Source organism: Equus asinus, chromosome 7, assembly GCF_041296235.1.
Source record: "Equus asinus isolate D_3611 breed Donkey chromosome 7, EquAss-T2T_v2, whole genome shotgun sequence".
NCBI classification, from domain to species: Eukaryota; Metazoa; Chordata; class Mammalia; order Perissodactyla; family Equidae; genus Equus; species Equus asinus.
This window is the reverse complement of record NC_091796.1, coordinates 41,544,284-41,569,280: the sequence shown is the minus strand read 5'-3', so window position 1 is coordinate 41,569,280 and position 24,997 is coordinate 41,544,284. Positions and strand designations below refer to the sequence as shown.

General features: G+C 39.3%; 1 protein-coding gene across 1 annotated transcript in view; it reads right to left on the bottom strand.

Annotated features, from left to right (window-relative positions):
• The window catches only part of B4GALT6 (beta-1,4-galactosyltransferase 6), a 71,131-nt gene that overhangs the window by 7,245 nt on the left and 38,889 nt on the right, over nucleotides 1-24,997 (bottom strand). Inside the window, exons 4-5 of the mRNA XM_014845361.3 lie at nucleotides 18,403-18,527; nucleotides 12,209-12,325 (exon numbers count right to left, since the gene is read on the bottom strand). Of these exons, the coding sequence (XP_014700847.1) occupies nucleotides 12,209-12,325; nucleotides 18,403-18,527 (242 nt within the window). The remainder of the gene's footprint in view (nucleotides 1-12,208; nucleotides 12,326-18,402; nucleotides 18,528-24,997) is intronic.

The following is a 24,997-nucleotide window of genomic DNA, read 5'->3' as shown; positions in this document are numbered from 1 at the left end:
AGTGCCCTCCACTCATTCTCCCAATATAGTTATATCCTAATTTTCTGTTAAATCAATAGTATTTACACTATTAAGACTGCGTAAATATTTCTTGAGTGCTGAGTGAACTGCAATTCTGTTTTCTTTCACAACCTGGAATTAATAACTGTCTTTTGTCTTCTTAGTTTTCTATATATCTATTATTACTTTGTACAAAAGCTCCAACAGATACCCCCTAAACTTATTAATAATTGATGTAATCATACAAACACACCAAATCATCTATCAATTCCTTCTTCACCCACTAAGCCCAACTCCAACTCCCACCGCCCTTGACCCTTGCTTCAGCCTGGCCTGGTCTGACCACGTGCAACTATGATCCTGGGACTCATCTTTCATCCCCTCCATCATCCATGTCTTCTACTGGGCTTTCTCAACTTGCTGAGACACATCCTTAGGCAGCTTCCTAAGTAAGGGTTCAGTATACCCTCACACTTGACTGATTTTTGGCTGGGTAAAACAATCTAGGTTAAAAACACTTTCCCCTAGAACTTTAAAAACATGACTCCACAATCTTCTAGCCATCAGCATTGCTGAGAAGGTTCATGTGATTCTGACACACAATTGTTGGTAATTTTTCCTACAGAACCTTTTTGATATCTTCTCTTTTTAAATTGTATTATAAAATTTCAAAATAATATGCTTCATAGTGGATCTATAGTTTATTCATGTGTACATGCAGGCTTCTTTAATCTGAAGACTCATGTCTTTGCTTCTGGGAAATTTTCTTACTTTATTTCTTTGGTCATTTTCCCCCACTCCGCCGCAATTTTTTCTGCTATATTTTCCCAGAATCCTGATTAGTGAATGTGTTAGTTATCAACTGATGTGTAACAAATCACAGCAAAACTGTGTGGCTAAAAAAACAATATTCATTTATTATGCTCACAGCATCTGTGGATAGGGAATTCTGACAGCACAGCAGAGATGCTCTATCTCTGCTCCATGACGTCTGGGCCTCAGCTGGAAGATCTACTTCCAAGGTGGCTGACTCACACGGCTGGCAAGATGATGCTGGCAAGTCGGCTCCTCTCCACGGGGCTGCTTAAGTGTCCTCATGATGTGGCAGCTGGCTTCCCCAAGAGCCAGTGATCCAAGAGACCCAGGCAGAAGCAGTCATGTCTTTTATGACCTAGCCTCAAAAGTCCCACACTGTGTGGGGCCGACCCAGTGGCCGAGTGGTTAAATTCACGTGCTCTGCTTCAGCAGCCCAGGGTTTCACTGGTTTGGATCCTGGGGGTGAACCTAGCACTGTTGATCAAGCCATGCTCAGGTGGCAACCCATACAGCACAACCAGAAGGACCTACAACTACAATATACAACTATGTACTGGAGGGCTTTGGGGAGAAGAATAAAAAAAAAGATTGGCAACAGATAGCAGCTCAGGTGCCAATCTTTAAGAGGAAAAAAAAGTCACATATTGTGACTTGGCAGTTTGGTTGCCCATGCAGGTCAGCCCTTATTCATTGCAGGAGGAGACCACACAAGGGCCTGGTTACAAGGAGGTGAGGATCCTTGGGGGTTATCTTGGAGGCTGGTTATGCCTGTGACATAATGGTACTCTTAGACTGATCTTCTTAATTTCCTACGCTTTGGTTCTATTTTAGGAGTTATTTTCTTAAGTTTATATTCCAGCTGTTTTACTGAAAGTTTTGTTTTAGTTACCACATTTTCTTTTTCAATAACTTTCCTGTTCTGATTATTCTTTCTTTACGGGTGTCTTGTTTTTGTTTCACAGATTCATTATCTTTCCTTCATTCCGAGGATATTATGAGTTTTTGTTGTTGTTCATTTCCTTTTCCTTTTCTCTTTTTAAGATTGCCGCTATTCTCTCCAATGTCTCCATTTTCTACACTCTGTTTTTGGACAGGTTTTGTCTCCTCTTGTGGAGGCTTTCTTCAAAATCTGGGAACCCTTGGCTGCCCATTCAGGTTTGACAGTAAGGCACTAAAACGCTGAGGGGAATCCCCACATGTGCATGGAAGACTGTGGCCTATCACTCTTGACTCAAACGCATACACCACACACATACACACGCATGTGCATGTGCCCAAGCAAATCCCTAAAGCAAACTAAAACAAAATACAAAAGCCCCATTTCTCTTCCCCAGTGTTCTACACAGCCATAGCTCAGAAAATGGCAACAGCCTCATGCAAGACAAAAACCCTGGCATCACCCTTAACTGCGCTTCCTTGTTCACGATGCACATCCAATTCATCAGCAAATAATATCACTTTTGAACCCAAGACAGCCCAAACCCAAGCACCGCTTACCTCTTCCTCCACTACCACAGCAGCCCAAGTCAACATCTTCTCCTACCTGGACAACTGGAAAAGCTTTCTAACTGTTCTTGTTTCAGCCCTTGTCCCACTCAATCTGTCCTCTGCACAGTCATTTTTTTAAAACATCAGTTAGACCCTGTCATTCCTCCACTCAAAACCCGTCAGTGTCTTCCAACCTCACGTGGGATAGTCCAAGTCCTCACCGGGCCTGTTAGGCCCCTCACTATCTGCTTCTCACCCACTCTCTGACTTCCTCCCTAACATTATCCTCCACTCATCTCTCTAGCAACACTGACCTCGTCACACAAACACACCACACCCTCTCCTGTCTTGCCTGGAATGCACATCCCCCAACACCAGCATGGCTTGCTCCTCACATCATTGAAGGCTGCTCCAACCCCTCCTCCAAGAGGCCTTCCCTCAACACTCTGTATAACAGGGCACATCGCCCTGCCCTTACTCTGCTCTCTTTGCCCCAACTCTTCGCCCTGAGCACCACCTGGCACACCTCACAATCATCTACTGCCTCTCTCTCCTCACAAGAACAGGAGGGGCCTTACCTGGTTTGTTCACTGCCATATCCCCTTTTTTGAATAAATGGAAGTGGGATTTGAGGAGTTGATAAAGTGATAAGCTAGCCTTCTGACTTCTAAATATTAGATCAAGCATCTTTTTCCTGGAGCTAATGTATTTCTCTAATGAAGACATCACTCACGTTCTGCCTCAGTTGGAGGAGCTGGGGAGATTCATACCTAACTGCTGGCTTCAAAAAGCCAGAAAGGGAAAAGGCCTGAGAGTCCCTTGGGCCTCCATGCAGATTACTTAGCTCCTCTGTTTTGAGGCCCCACAGCATAGCTGTGTCAGCACAGTCAGGACCTTCTCTCCTGTGCTTTCTCCAGAGGATAAACTTTTCATTTTCTACAAGATACAACAGAGTAATCACTTGGCAACACAAGCAAAGATGAGGAACCAGGCATTTGATTGTTTTGTAATCAAACTTTTAAACAATCCCCGCCCCCTCCCCCGAAGCTTTAGCCCATTGCTTCAGTCCATCTTCTGTGACATCTTCCAAATGCCAAGATTTGCAGGGTTTGTCCAGCAAATTGACTCAACCCTTGTCACAACCACCCTTGACGAGTACGTGGGTTTGAACATCCTCTACTCTGCTAAGAAAGTTGCCGGTGCTCCATCTGCTTCCTGACTTCCAGAAATGTGTTGAAATCTCTCAACCACTTCCGTCTCTTTGTCCTTGTGGTTTAATAACTTTTTAAAAGTTTTTTTCTTCCATTCTCATTTTAGGAGCTTAGAAAGGAGAAGAGGTAAATGTGTGTACAATCTTCCATATTTAACTAGGAGTTCTAAGCTGCTCTTCAATTGCTTAGCACTTCTGGGCACCAGTCCAGCAGAAAAATTACTCTTATACTTCATATGTCGTAAAGATGTTACTAGCTCAAAATCATATACTGTCAAATACATGGGCCTGAATTAATATTGATCAAGGCTGAAATTCAGACTTAAGAGGTTTATAAAATAGGGATCTTGGCTGCTCTGCAAAGATTTCTTCATCACATACACAAAATAATTCAACAGTGCTGGACTCTTGGGAGAATATGCTTTTAAAATCACAGAAGCAGATATTTCATCTCACAACACATAACGGAGACTGAAGTTTGAAAAAAAAGGAACTAGCAGTTGGTAAAACTGACCTAGAAGTTTACAGCTATGACTATCATGAGGGCAGCTAAAAGTTTTGAGTTGTTATCAGGTAAAAAAAAAAGTCAATTTTCAGAGAGGGAGGTCAGCATCATGGCAGTGTGAGCTATCCAATAATCTCTCCCCTCCACTATAGAACAAAAAGGACATTCATACTCCAACAAAGGACATCCAAACACAACACAAAAAACGTCAGAGAGACATGCAGCCATACCACAGAGGATGGAGAGGCTGGACCCCCCTCGGAGGAGATGCAACAAGGTAAAAAAAAACTTCACTCCCTCCCCTAAAGACTGCGATCTGAGATCACAGGAGGCCACCAAGAGGGAAGGAATGGGGCAGGGGACATTCGTTCACAAGAACATCAAGGATCCCTGGTGGGCTCCTGCAGTCTAGAGGGCTTCCCTCTATGGGGATGAAAACTTTCACAGGGGATGACCTCATCAAGGCAACACCCCAGGAGAGCAGACAGCAAGGGCAGAGCGAGAAAACTCTGAAAGTATGCAGGAGAAAGCACCCCTCCCCTCACCCACCCAGTGCCAGTTCTACTGCCTGGGATCTTGTGGAAGGCAGAGGGCTCAGAATATACGGCTCTTGACCACTACCCAGTGGCAATAGGTGGTAACTTTGACCAACTAACACCAGGATGCAAAAAAACAGAGCCACTCCCTCTAGCAATATCAAACATTATATTAGATCTCCAGACCAGAAAGAAAATGATAAGTACCCAGAAATCAGTCCTGAGGACACAGAAATATGTAATCTAAATGACAAAGAATTCAAAATAGCTATCATCAAAAAACTCAACTAGGTAAAAGAGAGTGTAGAGAACAATTTAGCGAGTTCGGGAGCTACTTCACAAAAGAGATTGCAACTATAAAGAACAATCAATCAGAAATATTAGAGATGAAAGACACAATGGAAGAAATAAAAAATATGGATTCCCTGAATGCTCAAGTAGATATCATAGAGGACTGTATCAGTATAATCGAAGATAGACATGTTGAAATGCTCCAGACAGAGGAGGAGAGAGAACTGAGGCTAAAAAGAAATAAAGAAAGTCTCTGAGAAATATCCGATTCAATTAGGAAATGCAACATAAGAATTATAGGTTCAAGAAAGAGAAGAGAAGGAGAATGGAGTAGGAAGCTTGTTCAATGAAATAACAGCAAAGGACTTCCCAAACCTAGGGAAGAAGATGTAAATTCATGTGGAAGAGGGTACCAGATCTCCTAAATATGTCAATGTAAAAAGAACCTACTGCAAGGCATATAGTAGTGAAACTGGCAAAAGTGAATGACAAAGAAAGAATACTCAGGGCAGCAAGGCAGAAGTAAACGACCTACAAAGGAACCCCTATCAGGCTTTCAGCAGATTTCTCTGCAGAAACCTTACAGGCTAGGAGAGACTGGAATGTAATATTCAAATCTTTGAAGGACAAAAACTTCCATCCAAGAATACTCTATCCAGCAAAAATAAGCTTCAGATATCATGGAGAAATAAAAACCTTCCCAGACAAACATAAGCTAAGGGAGTTAGTAGCCACGAGACGCCCCCCTACAAGAAATCCTCCAGAAGGCCCTCATACCTGAAAACAAAAAAAACCAAAAGGGAGAAAGGGATCACAAAGCACAGGGTAAGGAGATAAATAAGGAGACAGAATCAGAATAGGATAGCAAATATTCAAGTATAGTATTAAAGATAAAAGGAAGGAAAACACCAAAACAAAGATAATCTTGTCACTTTAAACACAAACTCACAACACAAGATGGAACAAGATGTGGGAAAAACAACTTAGGAGGGGAGGAGGACAGGGACTAAAATCAGTTTAGTCTAAGGAAATAAGAGGCCATCAGAAAATGGACTATCTTATCCACGAGATTTTGAATACAAATCTCATGGTAACCGCTAAACAAAAAAGCATAACAGAGACACAAATAATAAATAAGGAGAAAAGAAAGAAACATAACATAAAAAACTACATAACTCGACTGGAGACCAAAATACACAGGATGAGAAACAGAGGAAATGCAGGAGAACCAGAAAACGAGTAATAAAATGGCAGCATTAAGCCCTCATGTATCAATAATCACCCTAAACGTAAATAAAAGGACACAGAGTGGTCAGACAGATTAAAGAACAAGACCCAACAAGATGCTGCCTCCAGGAAACACATCTCAGCTCCAATGACAAACAGAGTCTTAGAGTGAAGGGATGGAAGATGATACTCGAAGCTAATGGCAAACAAAAGAAAGCAGGTGTTGCCATACTTGTATCAGACAAAGACTTCAAGATAAGGCAGGTAAAGAGAGACAAAGAGGGGCAGTATATAATGATCAAAGGGACATTCCATCAAGAAGAAATAACACATAAACATCTATGCACCCAACACAGGAGCCCCAAAGAACATAAAGCAACTATTAACAAACCTAAAAGAAGATATTAATAATAATACAATAATAGTAGGGGATCTCAACACTCCACTCACATCAATGGATAGATCATCCAGACAGAAAATCAACAAGGAAATAGTGGAATTAAATGAAAAGCTAGACCAGTTGGACTTAATAGACATATATAGAACACTCCATCCAAAAACAGCAGAATACACATTTTTCTCAAGTGCACACAGAACGTTCTCAAGGATAGACCATATGTTGGGAAACAAGGCAAGCCTCTATAAATTTAAGAAGATTGAAATAATAAGCATCTTTTCTGATCACAATGCTATAAAGCTAGAAATTAATCACAAGAAAAAAGCTGAGAAAGGGATAAAGATGGGGAGACTAAACAACATTCTATTGAACAAGCAATGGATCATTGAAGAAATTAAAGGAGAAATCAAAAAATAGCTGGAGACAAATGAAAATGAAAACATACCATACCAGCTCATATGGGATGCAGCAAAAGCCGTATTAAGAGGGAAATTCATCACAATACAGGCTCACCTTAACAAACAAGAAAAATCCCAAATAAGCAACCTCAAACTACACCTAATTGAATTAGAAAAAGAAGAACAAACAAAGCCCAAAGTCAGCAGGAGAGAAATAATAAAAATCAGAGCAGAAATAAATGCCATTGAAACAAAAAAGGGAGTAGAAAGGATCAATGAAACAAAGAGCTGGTTCTTTGAGAAGATAAATAAAATTGACAAACCCCTAGCCAGATTTACAAAGAAAAAAAGAGAGAAAGCCCAGATAAACAAAATCAGAAATGAAAGAGGAGAAATAACAATAGACACCACAGAAATACAACAGATTATAAGAGAATACTATGAAAAACTATATGCCAACAAAATGCATCATCTAGAGGAAATGGATAAATTCTTAGACTCTTACAACCTCCCAAAGCTGAATCAAGAAGAAATAGAGGGGCCGGCCCTGTGGCTGAGTGGTTAAGTTCCTGCTCCACTTCAGCAGCCCAGGGTTTCGTGGGGTCAGATCCTTGGCATGGACATGACACCACTCATCGGGCCATGCTGAGGCAGTGTCCCACATAATACAACCAGAGGCACTCACAACTAGAATATACAACTATGTACTGGGGGGCTTCAGGGGAGAAGAAGGAGAAAAAAAAAAGAAAAAGAAGATTGGCAATAGATGTTAGCTCAGGCGCCAATCTTTAAAAAAAAAAAAAGAAGAAACAGAGAATCTGAATAGAACAATCGCAAGTAAAGAGATTGAAACTATAATCAAAAGCATCCCAAAGAATAAAAGCCCACGACCAGACAGCTTCCCTGGGGAATTCTACCAAACTTTCAGAGAGGATTTAATACCTATCCTTCTGAAACTATTCCAAAAAGTAGGGAAGACAGAATGCTTCCTAACACATTCTATGAGGCCAACGTCACTCTGACACCAAAGCCTGACAAGGACAACACAAAAAAGGAAAACTACAGCCAATATCATTGATGAACATAGATTCAAAAATCCTCAACAAAATATAGGCAACCCGAATACAGCAATACATCAAAAAGATCATACATCATGATCAAGTGGGATTTATACCAGGGACTCAGGGATGGTTCAACATCTGCAAATCAATCAATGTGATACATCACATTAACAAAATCAGGAATAAAAACCACATGATTATCTCAATAGATGCAGAGAAAGCATTTTACAATATCCAATAGCCATTTATGATAAAAATTCAACAAAATGGGGATAGAAGGAAATTACCTCAACATAATAAAGGCCATATAAGACAAACTCACAGCCAACATCATACTCAATGGGGAAAAACTGAACAACAGCCCTCTGAGAACAGGGACAAGACAAGGGTGTCCACTATCACCACTCTTATTCAACGTAGTACTGGAGGTTTTGGCCAGAGCAATTAGGCAAGAGAAAGGAATAAAAGGAATCCAAACAGGGAGGGAAGAAGTGAAACTCGCTGTTTGCAGATGACATGATCTTATATATAGAAAACCCTAAAGAATCCATTGGAAAACTATTAGAAATAATTAACAACTACAGTAAAGTGGTGGGATACAAAATCAACTTACAAAAATCAGTTGCATTTCTGTACTCTAATAACAAACTTACAGAAAGAGAACTTAATACAATTCTATTTACAATCGCAACAAAATTAAGTACCTAGGAATAAATTTAACTGAGGAGGTGAAGGACTTGCACAATGAAAACTATAAGACATTATTGAAAGAAATAGATAATGACATAAAGAGCTGGAAAGAGATTCCATGCACATGGATAGGAAGAATAAACATAGTTAAAATGTCCATACTCCCCAAAGCAATCTACAGATTCAATGCAATCCCAACCAGAATCCCAATGACATTCTTCACGGAAACAGAACGAAGAATCCTAAGATTCATATGGGGCAACCAAAGACCCCGAATTGCTAAAGCAATCCTGAGCAAAAAAGAACAAAGCTGGAGGCATCACAATCCCTGACTTCAAAATGTACTACAAGGCCATAGTGAACAAAACGGAATGGTACTGCTGCAAAAACAGACACATAGATCAATGGAGAACTGAAAGCCCAGAAATAAAACAGCACATATACGGACAGCTAATCTTCGACAAAAGTACCAAGAACATACAATGAAGACAGTCTCTTCAATAAATGGTGTTGGGAAAACTGGACAGCTGCACGCAAAGGAATGAAAATAGACCGTTATCTTATGCCATACTCAAAAATAAACTCAAAGTGGATCAAAGACTTGAAAATAAGTCCTGAAACCATAAAACTCCTGCAAGATAACAGAGGTAGTACACTCTTTGACATCAAACTTAAAAGGATTTTTTCGAATACCATGTCTTCTCAGACAAGGGAAACAAAAGAAAAAATAAATAAGTGGAACTTCATCAAACCAATGAGCTTCTGCAAGGCAAAAGAAACTAGGATCAAAACAAAAAGACAACCCACCAATTGGGAGAAAATTTTTGCAAATCATATATCCAATAAGGGGTTAATCTCCATAATATATAAGGAACTCACACAACTGAACAACAAAAAAACAAACAGCCCGATCAAAAAATGGGCAGAGGCTATGAACAGACATTTTTCCAAAGAAGATATACAGATGGCCAATAAACACATGAAAAGATGTTCAACATCACTAATCATCAGGGAAATGCAAATCAAAACTACACTAAGATACTACCTTATGCCTGTTAAAATGGCTATAATCACTAAGATTAAAAATAACAAATGTCAGAGAGGGTGTAGAGAGACGGGAACCCTCATACACTGTTGGTGGGAATGCAAACTGGTGCAGCCACTATAGAAAACAGCATGGAGATAATCACCCTAAACGTAAAAAACTAAAAGTAGAACTACCATATGACCCCGCTATCCCACTATTGGTATCTACCCAAACAACTTGAAATCAACAATCCAAAGTAACATACGTACCCCTATGTTCATTGCAGAACTATTCACAATAGCCAAGACATGGACACAATCCAAGTGCCCACAGACTAATCATTGGATAAAGAAGATGTGGTATACATACATACGATGGAATACTCCTCAGCCATAAAAAAAGACAAAATCATCCTATTTGCAACAACATGGAGGGACCTGGAGGGAAGGATGCTTAGTGAAATAAGACAGACTGAGAAAGACAAACACCATGTGATTTCACTTATATGTGGAATATAAACAAACACATGGACAAAGAAAACAGCTCAGGGGTTACCAGGGGACGGGGGGTGGGGGATGGGCACAGGGAGTGAAGGGGAGCACCTATGTGGTGACAGACAAGAAATAATGTACAGCTGAAATTTCACAAGGATGTAAACTACCATGAACTCAAATTTTTTTTAAAAAGTCAATTTTCACACTATAGGTTGTTACAGTAAAAAGTACATATGCACTATATACATCATTATATGCACAGGGAACAAAGCTTAAAAGAGTGATTTACATACAAAGAAGTTATATTAAATACTAAGTATTTCCAGGGGGAAAAATAGGGGCAAAAAGTTAAGAATGAGAAGTTATAATAAAATAAAATAAAAAGCAGATCTAGAATAAGCCACAAAGGAGCTGGGAAAATATACTAAATATAACAATCTTAGGAACAAAATTTCACTATTTTCTACCCAAAAAAAACCACAACGGAAACATCTAATAATATAAACTAGGTCACTTTCTGTCTACTGATAAATAAGGAAATACATTTTTAGTCAGGTTTAGTGTAAGTAAAAAGGAACAATCAGGATAAAATGAGGTCATCAAAAGTCAAAACCAAAAGTATCCAAAACTTAACCAAAAGTGGTTAAGTTAATGCTCGCTTTGGCAGCCTGGGATTTGTAGGTTCAGATCCCAGGCGTGGACTTAGCACCACTCATCACTCCATGCTATGGCAGGTGTCCCACATAAAATAGGGGAAGACTGGCACAGATGTTAGCTCAGCAACAATCTTCCTCACCAAACAAACAAACACACACACCCCAAAAGTATCCAAATAACAATGTATTTGAAACATGATCAAAATGCATCATTTTAGAAATGCTCTATAGAAATCAGTGGAGGCCAATCTTCCTCAGCAAAAAGAGGAGGATTGGTGGTAGATGTTAGCTCAGGGCTAATCTTCCTCAAAAACAAAGAAAAGAAGTAGAAATCAGTCATAAAATTCAGCAAGTGTCCTAGTGTTTGGGAGGTAGGGTGGAGAAAAGACCAAGAAAGAAATTAAAGATGACGTCTTAAATGTAAAACTAGGTAATGACAGTGGGGAAAAACCAGAAGTATGGAAAACATCTCCAAAGGGTTCAAATAAGACTGAAAGAAATTGTGCATATGAAATACTGAGATGAGAAAAATATTTACAGAGAAAAAATTAGCTGATAATATGAAGAATAATTAGAGAAAAATATTTCACTTAAGCAAGACATAAGATGATTAAAAATGATAGGAACACACCAACTGATAAATGGATTAACAAAATGTATTATACAGTAGTCCCCCCTTACCCACAAGTGATGTGTTCCAAGACCCCCAGTGGATGCCAGAAACCAAGGATAGTACCAAACTCTATATACATTGTGTTTTGTCCTACACATACACACCTACAATAGAGTTTAATTTATAACTTAGGCACAGTAAGGGATTAGCAAAAATAAATAATAATACAGAACAATTATAAGAATATACTGTAATAAAAGTTACTGTAGATTTTAGCAACTCAAGCATACGATTGTTTTCTTAAGTGGAGCACTTTTACCTTCTCACTTAAAGGAAGCACTTTACAGCTTCTCTTTGGCATATCCGACTGCCAGCATCACTACTCTTGCACTTTGGGGCCATTATTAAGTAAATCAGGGTGACCTGAACACAAGCATTGCGATACTGTGACAGTCAATCTGATAACTGAGATGGTATAAGATTTCATCATGCTACTCAGAACAGCATGCAATTTAAAACTTATCAATTGTTTATTTCTGGAATTTTGCATTTAATATTTTCGGACCGCGGTTGACCGCGGGTAACTGAAACTGCAGAAAGTGAAACCTTGGATGAGGAGGCACTACTGTATGCACTGACAGGCTCAATCCAAAATGTTATTTTACCTAAACATAAAACCGAAGATTTGAGTTACCTGATGAACCTTAAGCTAAGCATTTTTTAACAAATCTTTTGATCAAATCGTATCTAAGAGTTTATTAAGTTGCACTTAGTGACCATTTTGGAAAATTGTTCTCACCTGTTCAATGACATAAAAGGCAAATTCCAGCCGCTGTTTCTGGAGCATTGGGATCAGGTGCAAGAAAAAAATTGGAAGATGTTCATGGCGATTACGGAAAGGAATGAGAACTGCCACCTTTAAAACAAAATAGTCACGTATGTAAATAATACAGCAGCAAGCCCTAGACGTAAAGACGAAAACTGATGCTTAACAATTTCTGATGGTTTTAAAGTCACACCCTTATGAATTTTCTCACCAGAGATACAACTGTAAGCAAAAACAGATATGACCCTTGCCTTCATGGCACTTATGGTCTTGTGAACCTGGGAGATATAACATGCGTTCTGAGGGTCATTCTAAGAATTGTGGTCTTTATCCTATGAACACTATGGGAAGCCACTGAAAGATTTTAAAAGAGCGATAAAATCAGATTTGGTGATGGCAAAGACTACTATGGAGAGTAGATTGTAGAAAACCAAAAATGAACTCAGAGAGCTGGTTAGTAAATTAATTCAACAGTCGAGACAAGAGGCAATAGTAGCTTGAACTGAGATGAGGGTGGAGGAGGAGACAGAGACACGGATTTTTGAAACTTTTAAGAGGTAAAATTAACAGAATTTGTTTACGGATGGGATATGAGTGGTGAGGGAGAAGGACATGTCAAGAGTAACTTCAAGGTTTTAAATTAGATCATAATAACTTTACGGTGTTTAAATTGAACTTAAGAGAGATTCCACTTAAATATGGATTATCCTACACACAGCTTACCTGGCCTAGAGATATTTTCAAGAAATATAACAAAAATATCATGGAACATACATGAAGTTTTATAATTATACTAATATAGTATTTTTCATTTAATCAAAATACACAATTAAATTTTTGTTAAAATTCTGCTACATTAAAATATGTTTGAGTGGTAGGATAATGCTCAGTTTAAAATAAAATTGATAACGAAATTATGTTAAAACGTTAAGTTGAACAAAAAAGATCATGTAAGTAACACATAAAACAGAGAACTTTGTCCTTTATAAATCAAAGAAATTTATTTTTACCTGATCCAAATAAAAGAAAAAACACATATATGGAAATTAAAATGGTTTCTCAGGTCAATCTTTCTTCTAACAGGAAAAAAACATTTATTGGGACTCTCAAAATCAAGACTAAAAAACACCCATCTATACAAAATGTGTTAAAATAATATGGGGATAAATAATTATCAATTGACAATAAATAATTATCAATTATCAATTACTCAAATCCTCTATTTCCTGGATCCAAACTCTGTCACACAAGCTAAGTCACCATACAATTCAGAGTTTGCCCCTGAAAAACTTAAAAAGCTTTATAAACATTACTTTTCTTGGCAATTTCTGAGGTAAGCTGGCTTTATTAAAATTGTGACTTTTATAATAAAAATTGAAATTAAAACAAGTTTTCTACAGATTATACATTCAAAATCATTAGATTTTCAAAGAACATTAACAGTCAAAATATATCTAATTAAAATATCTGTGTCATTCTATATTCTGGATTTTTAAATACAATCTAAACTGATTATAACAGAAAATTATGTAGAACATTAAATCTAGGATTTATTAAAATTTCACCTATACCAAATAAATTTTACTAATGAGTGAATAAATGCAAATAATTGATGGTGCACAGGTTTAGAACCAATCCTACTTGTAAGATCAGGACATGACACTAGATATAGTTAACAGAAAATAGTAATATTCACCTGTGTATTTTACATTACCAGGATCATAAAGAGAGAAAATTTTAAATTATTAAAATAGTTTTATTTAAAAAGAGAACAAAGATGATTTAGTAAAATCAAAGAAATCCAACTAGAAACTCCACCACTAACTTTCCCTTGATGTTGATGGGATAACAGAAAAATAAAGAGAGTATGGCTGCTACGAGGCTGATATTTTCATGCTTACATTATTTTACATTTGGTAAGTGAGCGGAACTAAAAAAGTTCTGGTGCTCCTGCCAGCCCCACTTTGGATCCTATTACCTTTTGGTTTGCCCCATAAGGTGTCTCTTGGCTTATGAACCTGAGGACCACGGGGCTGCCAGAGCACTGCTGAACCCACATCTAAAAGTCCCTTCCATACCCCCACACGATGGCCACTGTTAGAGCTAGACTCTTCCTACTGATCAGGGACTTGCTGATGGGCCTCAGTATCAACTATTGCTGTATTAAAGCAATTCCCAAACCAATACAACTCCCAAAGCAGTTCAGGGACCCTTACATTTACTCTTAGGATAGGAAACTGCTATGAGAAGTAAAAGGAGAGAAAGGACTTCGATGGTGAGTACAGATCCTGACCTTATCTAAAGTCTATCAGTGGGATGACTTCTAGCCAACTAAGGGTAGAGCTTGTCCTTCCTGGTTTTGAATTTGGCCACACGTAGGCCACCTGTGACATAACGTAAATGGGCTATAAAAGCAGTTAAGGAGAATTAAAGATATTTAAGGGAAGAAGTATTAAATAGCTGCAGAGTCCATATTAAAGGCAATTCATATTAATTAAATATGTGCCACATCAATGTTTCAGTCAACAACATACAACAGTGGTCCCACAAAATAGTACCACAAAGCTAGGTATATAGTCCACATCATCTAGATCTGTGTAAGTACACTCTATGTTGTTCACACAACGATGAAATTGCCTAATGATGCATTTCTCAGAATGCATCCCCATCGTTAAGGGATGCACAACTGTACAATGAGGCTGAATGATGAGTTGAACATACAAGAGTAAACAAAGGCAAAGTCATAGCCCCTATTATGGCAATTTCTTCCATGAAGCATTTAAAATATTAAGAGTTGGGGTTTTTTAATCTTATAAGGAAACTGAGAATGTTATAAGAGAAAGAAATTACCAGTGTCATGGCAATTTCAAATAAGCTAAACTGCCATTTTAATAGCAAATGTGTCCACATTTTAATGAGACAATTATCAAAGATTTTGAATGATATGCCTAAAGCAAAGTTTTCATTAAAATAAGGCTAAACAGAATCTTAAAATTTCATTTGGCACATCCTTTCATGTGGCTGTGGAACGACACTCTCAAGTTTGCAACTTATTGTCGAGAAAAAGATCTCAGCGTCCTGTGATAATTTATTTCGAGATTTAATAGCCTTTGTTTCAGGACAGTCTTTCTTATATGTGACCTAATTTGCTGTTTGAACCACTCTCCTGTTAATGTATCTCTAGCAGACAGAGAACATCTGGTCATTATCTTTCAAAAAACACTTCATCTTCATGAATCTTTCCTCACTAGCTGTTGCTCAAGCAAAATTATCCCATTCAGTTTGTTCCCCCTTTAAAACTACTAATCTTCCTGAATTTATGCACCTATTTTTATTCCTTGCTTATTTTCTCCTATACTCACCATGAGGAGATAAGCAAGAAAAATGTTTACCACATAAATTTCCCCCATCAAGTTTGAGTCCTACTTTCAAACTTCAAGCACACCACCAGCTCCAGTGTCCCTAAATGACATGGCTTCAGACTTGCCACATTAAGGGTGCAATAGCTATCTGCCACTAAGACAGAACAAAGTAGAAGCTACCAAGCTCTCATTCTCCAAAGGCGTTTTCAGTTCCATCTTCCTCCCCCCTCATCATTTCTAGTGCCTATAGGAGCTTCTCAAATGGGAGGCACTGTACAAGAAATTCAGGTTCTTGTCCCTTCCCACCAATAGAATCAGAATATCTGAGGACTGAGTTCAAGAATCTTCATTTTTCCAAACACCCCAGGTAGTTCCGAAACAGGTGGCTAAGACTCATCTTTGAAGAACCTTAGACTAGAAATGGAACTCTAGGCCTGAGTAGCTAAGAGCATCAAGCAGCTGCCTGGTTCTTTAAGCCTTTATTTAGGTTTTAGATCAAAGTTGTTTAGACCTCCACTTGAACCCTGAATAGAAAAGCAATGTCACAGGTAAACATGTCCATCTTCTCTTTCTTTAGAAATAAGTTTGTCTCTATAAGGCATGCAACCTATGCTGAATCTTCCACTAGAACCTGCAGGGTTCAGAAATACCTAGGAATTGCTAAAATCATTTGTTTTAGAAGATCTCAGTTCCAATTAATTGGTCATCAACTTACTTAATTGATGGCTTTTTTTAAAAAAGTAAAAGAACCTCAAATATTAAGACTCAAATTGGTAGCAGACATTGAACATAAACCTAGTTATTTCTTCTTTACCCTCTCCCTGTTCCAAGATTAGAAGATTAGAATATAAACAGGCAGGGGGAGAGAGGTCATTTAATTAAATACAGCAATTACAGGTCAACCCTGAACGATCTCCAAATCTCCTCTCATAACTTTAGCTGCACAGCTCAGAACTAGAGATGGCAATCTGAGAAGGGTCTGTGCAAGATTGAAATAAGAGCAGCATTACCATATAGTTCCTAATTAAAATAAGCTAATTTTTAGATTCCTGAATTAGCCGGCTCCAGGGAACTCCACTTTCAATACCGTTACCTACTGATCCACATGGAGTTTATGGTGTACTAAAATCTCTAAGTAGCAACTACTTATGTGCGATATACCTCTCGCCTAGAAAAAGAGCAGAAGAAAACAAACCATATAAGGTAAAGTCCAACATCTGATACAGATAACTGCAGAAAGGACAAGAATACTTTATTTTTCTGATCCCAAATTATTCTATCAGTAACACCAACAGAGCACACCCGAGGGGTTCACACTACTCTAAACGAACACACATCTAAGGACCAACCTCCATGCTACCCCACAGCCTTGCGATTGAGTATGCTTTTTCTTCCTTTAGCATTCAACAAATATACTCACAATCCAAGTAAGAAAAATAATTTACTCGCCCAGGATATTTTTTAAAAGTGGAATTACATAAATTGGGCCATATTTTATATACAAATGTGAGGAAAATCAATCATGAAACATGAAGAGATTCATTTTATTAAACGAATCTGCTCTGGGAAATAGCATAAGACAACTGTAAAACGGAATGTTTTCCCAAAATTTATACTGGAATCCATTTCAGCAGCTTTACAACTTGTCTGAGGCAAAAAACCCAAACATTTATTTAATAATTTGTAACAAGGCCCAAAAGGTATTTATTAGTCTCATAAACTCAATTCAACAAAACTGGGTTTAGGGCTTATCTCATACAAAATAACAGGTCTGTGTTAGGGATACAGATATAAATAATACACACCCCCAAACACACAGAGTTCAAGGCCAATTAACTCCGAGTGCTTTTATCATAAGTTTAAGAGCGTAAGACTCTACTTCCCAGAAACGATTTTTTTTTATACCAAAAGATAAATATTTTAGCAGAATACCAATACTTTAAAAGAGAAATTGAAAACGATTCCCAGATTAAGGATGTCACAATCCTTTAGGACATAACATTTGATTTCATCATGTGTAGTTTTCACTTGATTATATAAATGCTATTTCCTACTCAAACATAACAACATTACACGAATATGCACTATGAACCAATTTCACAGTATTGAGATCGAGTCTGGTCTACACTATGGTTTTCAATTGTTTTTAAGCAGGGGAGGCAGGCTCACTCCCTTACAGTTTCTCAAACAAAACATTAAGTAGAATTCTGACATATCGCAAAGATAAAAAGCTTGTGCTCTGCTTTCTAAAACAGAGGTAAAGGGTCCAAAGTCCTCCTTTTTGTGTCCTGGTGACCTCTGAGCGGCCTCTTTAGAATTCGACACTCTGAGGAACAGACCTTGAAAACCCCAATGCCAGACTCAACTGGAAATCAGGATATTAATACCCTCCCCATGAGTCCTCCTGGGTCCAGGACTCGGTGGGGCTATCTATGCCCGCAGGGGTCAGTAATCATCAGGGACAGCTACAGGAGGCAGAGATCACAGCCTGTCGTCCAAACAGAACAGAACAGAACAAAAATCTGTTTTCCAAGCCAGTCTCAAGAGAGGTGTTTATTACCAGGATTTCTAAGAGACTGAACACATGAACATATATTTTGTATACACAGAGGTTCAGTTACAGTCTTTAAAAGCGACACTATTAAATCACATGTGAACTGTGAATACCCATGCATTAAATACAAAAATTCTGATGTCTTAAATTGATCAAGACTTAAAAGGTATTTCACTATATATTCTGAATCAAGCACACTTTTCCTCAAATGCTATGAATAGTCACATTATTTATGAAAAAATTTACCTCACCTTCCATCTGGGTTTACAGTCTTTAGGTCTCCAGTGACCTCCTGGCTCAATATCTAAATCCTTGGAGAAAAGTTGATGAATTTCATCAAAACTGACTTCACTTACATTGACATTAAGAAATCCTCCTAGAAAGTCAAAAACATGAAGAATTGTTTTAAAATTTTTTGCCTCAAAGATGAAGACAGATAATCAGTAGGATGATGGCATAACTTAGGACAGTGTGATTTATTTCTGTTGTCACCACATAATCATTAAGATCACCTCCTTTCAGTTTCAGTTTGGATGATAAAATTATATGGTCACCCTATTACCTTTGGTAAATCAAAGAAAATCAAATTTTTTAAGCCTCTTGCTTTTGAGTAATATACTGAATATTTTAATATTCTTTGGGAAATGTTTGCACGTCATTATAACTTAGCACATCATTGCAATTTAACAACTATTCAAGTATCTTAAAACTATTTTTAATTTCAACATAGTCAACATGGGGGACATGACAGCACAGTACAAAAGAGTTAATGAAGCAGACTGGGAGCTGAATCGTAGCTTCTGTCTATTGGGGAAATTAACTTCTCTGTGCCTCAGTTTCCTCATCTGTAAAAGAAGATGGCAATGCCAGCCTCCCAACATGGTTGTATCCATCAGACAAAACAGCACGTGTGAAGGATCGAGTACGTGCCGGCAGGCTTAATAAATGTCATCTATTATTGACATTTCTTAAGAGAGAAAAGTTGTAAACACAATTCAAGCAATCTATTTTGAGCACCTATCACGTATCCCCTTGATATGAAAAACTGAAAAACCATGGACTTCGAAGATGTTCACGGTCTACTAGCTACTCACTCTCCAAATTAACAAGTGTATGGTATTACTGGAGATGTCTTTACTATTAGTTTTTCTAATGTATACAAGTTGGAATGAAACTTGGATGGAAGATCATTTTCATTAACTCAATAAAAAACAGAACTAAAAACTAACAGGAGTAGGGGCCAGCCTGGTGGTGTAGTGGTTAAGTTCACGTGCTTCACTTTAGCGGCCCGGGGTTCACAGTTTCAGATCCCAGGTGCAGACCTCGACTGCTCATCAGGCCACACTGTGGTGGCATCCCACATAAAACAGAGTAAGACTGGCACAGATGTTAGCTCAGCAACAATCTTCCTCGAGCAAAAAGAGGAAGATTGGAAACAGATGTTAGCTCAGGGCCAATCTTCTTCACATACAAAAAAACCCCTAACAGAACTAACTTCTTCTTTCTAACCTCCTCATCTCATAAAATAGAAACCAACAAATGTTGAGGTTTCCATTTTAAGTTTTCTAGGCTTCAGTAGCCTTGATTTCACACATAAAACATTCAGTTCTTCTCAAGGGAGGCCCCTTCCTCTCCTGCTATTCTATATTCTATAAGCCTTCCACAGTCGCCTCACTTCCCATCCCTCTTCATCCTAACCAGGAACATCAGCGGCTTCCACTAGGCACTGAGGCATGCTAGAAAGAAGTATTTTAAAATGCAAATGCCTATGTTTCACAGAGTAAGCTGGGGAAAAAAACCTGCAATCTTCTGATGTCTGCCTATTCCACTGTCAATGTTTTCGGGATTTTATAACCAAATACCCACTCTGTAGTGTGACAAGATATGCAAAGCAGTTAATCTTAGAAAGGTCAGATTTACCTGAAAGAAAGAGTAACCAATGAACTTGTGAAGAAAGAGCAGGTCAAATGTAAGACTGATCAGTCAACCCAAGCACAGACTATCATGACTCAGCTGACAAAAACACAGTCTAGCACTGTAATCAAATAAAATTCAAATAAACCTGATGCATTTAATGGCATGCAAGACTGCTAAAATGATAGTAATTAGGATAAATAATAAGCAGTTCATATAAGTAACTAAAGTCGGTATTCTTGATGCACTGTTAAACCATTTTTTTGCCTTTTTTCCAGCTTTATTGCTTCAACAGCAGTAACCATCACTATTGTCAGCAGTTTTCTCCAGTATCATTTGCAGTTTAATTTTCATCTCCAGCACACATGTGCTGGCAAATTAAGAGGCAGGCGCTGTATCTTTCTCCTCAATGGACAGGGCCTCCAGGTCCATCATGACTCCCCCTGAGGCCTGAAGCACCCGAAGGTCACCTCCCTCCTGGCTGCCCCCCACCCACATTCCTCATAGTCCCTGAGCAGCTCTCCTGTGGGCTTACTGCTCTTTGTTCTGAAATCCTAATAACTTGCTGGCTGAAGGCTAAAGGTGACCCAGTGCCATGAGGTTGTCATGCTAGGAGTAAGAGCAACACCACTACTTTTTTAGGGGAGCGGATGGGAGGAGGGGTGCGACAGGCATCCAAGACAGGCACTGCCACCACTGGGAACAGTAAAAGTATGATCAGAGACAGGAGGAAGAATAAACACGAGTTAGTGGGGGTGGGGGAGGGAGGGGTGATGCTGGGGAGAAGAGCCTGTGCACGGGAGGGGAGGAGAAAAGGGCTTCTTACAGAGAGCGGCCAGGAAGAGGCACTGAGCAGATGAACTAGCGGAGGTGTGGTTTCCAAACTGTACTCAGTAGAAACACTCTCTCAAGGTGAGCTTGTGGTAGGGAGAGGGAGGATGGCGTCCCCCTGTTGCACCCACTAAGGCTACTTTCATCTCCTTTACATACGGCGTGTCCCCTTTGGGTTTCACTCAAGAAAGCATTCCAGTGCACTAAAGCCAGAAGGGGATACAGCCTGGCTGCATCTTACTTCATCCAGAAGTAAGCAGTCAGCTAGGCCAGCCCCCTTTATTTCGCCGGCTGACATTTCAAGGGCAACTGAAGAGCAAGGACCCAGAGCCCTGCAGACCTCCCAGTCTTCACTCTGCACCTGCGCTACATCAGAGATTTTTTTCTTTTCCCAGTGAGAACACGTGCTCTATTTCCCCAATCAGTGATTAAAAGGTGGAAAAAATAGATATATTGGCTGAAATCCGTTTACCCAGCAGTGTAATCAATCACCACACAAATGTCAACAATGTAATTTATCAAATCCTGACTTTCACTATTTGGAAGGTGGGCCTGGGGTTAGAAAGGAAAGAGTGGGAGAGCTAAGTGTCTAAAGAGAGGGGAGATGCCACGCAGCTAGAGGGTAAAGTGGAAGAATGAGGGTCAATTGTAAGGTACTCATCAGTCTTGGCAACAAAGCCTGGGTGCCAAACTACTTCTGACCCGTGTGAAAATAACTTAGCTGCACCACTGGTTAGATAGGATATTTACTGTAATTTCCTAATGCTGAATTTGCACAACACACAACAATGCCTCCCACTTTGGGAAGCAGGACCTAAACGGGCCTGGGGTCCATTAGGTAAGCGCAGGCCCAAACCACATACTCAAGGTAGTGTGGACTGTAACGTGTCACACGACATAACTTAGGATATCTTTTTTTCTATTAAAATATAATTCTTAAAATAAATATTTAATAAACATATGAATTACTGTATTCACATTTTTTCTTATATTTTAAGTAAAATTTAAGAAATTATTATCTCTAGCCAGGGAGTTGTTTTTTTCCATAAATCAACAGCTTTAAATGACTACTTCACTCAGTTTGGGGTCTACTTCTATTTTTTGGTATCTAAAGCCTAATTTTGGACACTTGGTTTTTTTTTACTGTTTTACTCTCAAGGTTTCAAATGTGCACAGCCCAAAGATCTGAGGAAAGTATCAGAGAAAGGCCTGAATTTGCTCTAGAAATATCCCTTTGGGTGAATTCCTCTCCAAAGTCAGAAGATGATTTTTACCATAAGATGGCATGTTCCCTCTCCCAACCACTGGGCTGTCGCCCGAGCACAGCTCTGGTTACATGAGTCATCTTGCCCCAGTCACCCAGTGCTCCCTTTGAAGCCAACAAGAGAAACCGCTGATTTGCAATGCTTTACTTCAGCTTCTTGACTTCTGCAATTTTGTAACCTCTGCTTATACAAATGATTTCTTACTCAACTATTCTTGAAATGACCAAATCTGAGTATTCTAAACATAGATAGGGTGGTTTTTAGTGACACACCCCCAAGCCAAGTGCAATACCTGGCCATAGGATGGATGACCAATGAATGAGTAGGAATGGCAAAGCTGGCCATGTCCAATCCTGTCTCCTCTCTCTCCGCTTCCTTCCTCCCTGCATTTCCACTCCTTGGCTCCATTAGGTGCTAAAATGCCTTTAAGACATTTGTGCAAAAGCCGTCCCAGATTTAGATGACCCAAAATAAACCCCCTGGGACAGCCCAAGTTCTTGTCTCCTAATCTTGGCCACAATACACAGTTCTTAACACCCATTTTCCTCCCTTGCTTATGGTTCTCTCTTGCTGAATGACTCTGAATGACTAACTGGAACCTCTATTTAACAGTTTTTGCTGTCTGTTTCCAGTTTTGCCTTATAATCCATCCAGTGAACCTTTGGTTCTCCCCTGGAGGCCTCATATCCATGATCACATTCTTCTGAATTGTTTTCCTAGTCCCTGACTATTGATAAGCTGACAACCTGCTTTAAAGTCATAATCCACAACCACTATTTCTCTATTTCGTCAATTCTGAGACATATTCATTCACATTTTAGCATTCTGACATAGGGACATACCCTACAATGTGTGCCTTTAATGTACTGCTTCTTTGTTGTTCCCAAAAAGCCATTATAAAATTAATGATGTGTCTTGTCGAGAAAATATGGTATGTAATGTAACATATTCCTCCCGCCTTTTCATATGTGTTTTCTGGAACCATTCAATTGCCCAGAAATTTCCAAATCCTGTACCTTAATGTTTTTTCTAGAATACCACCCCTGCTCCTCATCGTAAGTGAACCAATAGTCTTCTTTCAAACTCTGCTAAGTGCTTGCTCACTTTCCTAGATCTATAATCTTAGAGTCAGGCATAAAAGAACGTATTCTGCAGACTCAGACCTATACCTCACAAAAAATCACCTAATTCCTTCTTTCATAAATTTACCTCCTTTGAATTTTATGACTTTTAGCCACACCACCTTCCAATATACAGCCATGTCCACTGATAGGTGCGCTCCTCTCTCTGTACATCATCCTTTTGTACCCAGCTCTGTATCCACACCCTGAGCATCAGTGTCACCCAGAACCGACTGGCAGCGTCAGAGTTGAAAGCCAGTCAGTTCTGGCTTAGAGTTCTCCGTGCTATATCTCCATTTTTCCTGTCTATCTGGTCTCCTAATAAAGCAGTTTGCTAATTTTGGTGGTGTGGCTAAGAATCACCAGGCAGGCCTGTCTAGAATGGAGGTCACTGACCCCACTCCCAAAGCTTCTCTGTCAGTAGCTGCCCATGGGTCATGCGTGTGGCCACCTAGTTTTATCTGAACACATTTCAGCTGCTTGAACAGCCCACCATTGAGTACTGTCCCCCAGAGGAAGAAGCTAGAACCAACTCTCCCAACCTCTCTAGCAGATAGGAGCAGTCACGTGACCAAATACACCTGCAGGAGACTTTGAAGCAGAAGTGAACAAGATGAGGACATGGGAACTGCAAAAAACTATCTTTCAGTAAAAGTGGTAACAGAAGCTTCCAGCTTCAGCGGCAACAGGAGTAGGACCTCTTGTCTCCAGATCTGAGCACCAGTGGTAGGAGTTGCAATCTCTGCCAAGGGGCAGCAGGAAAGTTCTGGACTTAGCTTTGGCTGCTCAGCCTCTGAACCTAACTCTGTAGTCACCCAGGTTTTCTGAGGGCTGACTGTTATCCTTCATGGATTCCTTTTCCTCTTAAACCAAATCAAGTTCTATTCTCCGGTTTGCAATTGAGAAATCTGACTTTCTTTATAGGTCTGGGGTTTGTCTTAGAGTCCTGCATTTTTAACCAGCATCCCAGCTGTGTGTGGTATAGGTCATCCCTGAGCCAGACTTAGAAAAACACAGCTCTGTAAGTTTCACCCAATCATAGCACCTTGCAATGGAATGTTTGTCCCCTCATCCCCAAAATACCTATGTTGAAATCCTAACCCCCAGTGTGATGATATTTGGAGGTGGGGCCTTTGGGAACTGATTAGGTCACAAGAATGAAGCCCTAATAAATTGGATTAGTGCACTTATAAAAGAGATCCCAGAGAGATCCCTCACCACTTCCACCATGTGGGGGACACAGCAAGATGATGACCATCTGTGAACCAGGAATCAGGCCCTCACCAGATGCCGAATCTGCCGGCAGCTTGACCTTAGACTTCCAGCCTCCAGAACTGTGAGAAATAAATATTTGTTGTTTAAGCCATCTAGTGTATGGTATTTTTGTTTTAGCAGCCCAAACAGACTAAGACACACCTATACCCTCAGAAACACTCTTATTTCCCTTCCCTTCCTGACCTGCCACACCTGATCAACAAATTTCCACGCTCGAATTCTCCACCCAATAAATACCACTAATGAAAATCACATAAGCACATAGGTTAATGCCACCATTTAGGTGACAGTCCCTAATATATTGCCTCAAACATAGTAAGCTTTCAAAAAAACAAGTGTCACATTATTGTGCATTTAGACTCCCAGGGGATGGAACGAGGACTCTCTGGGCTAATCGGCTAGTCACCTTTTAATTTATGATTAGTTGACTCCACTTTTCA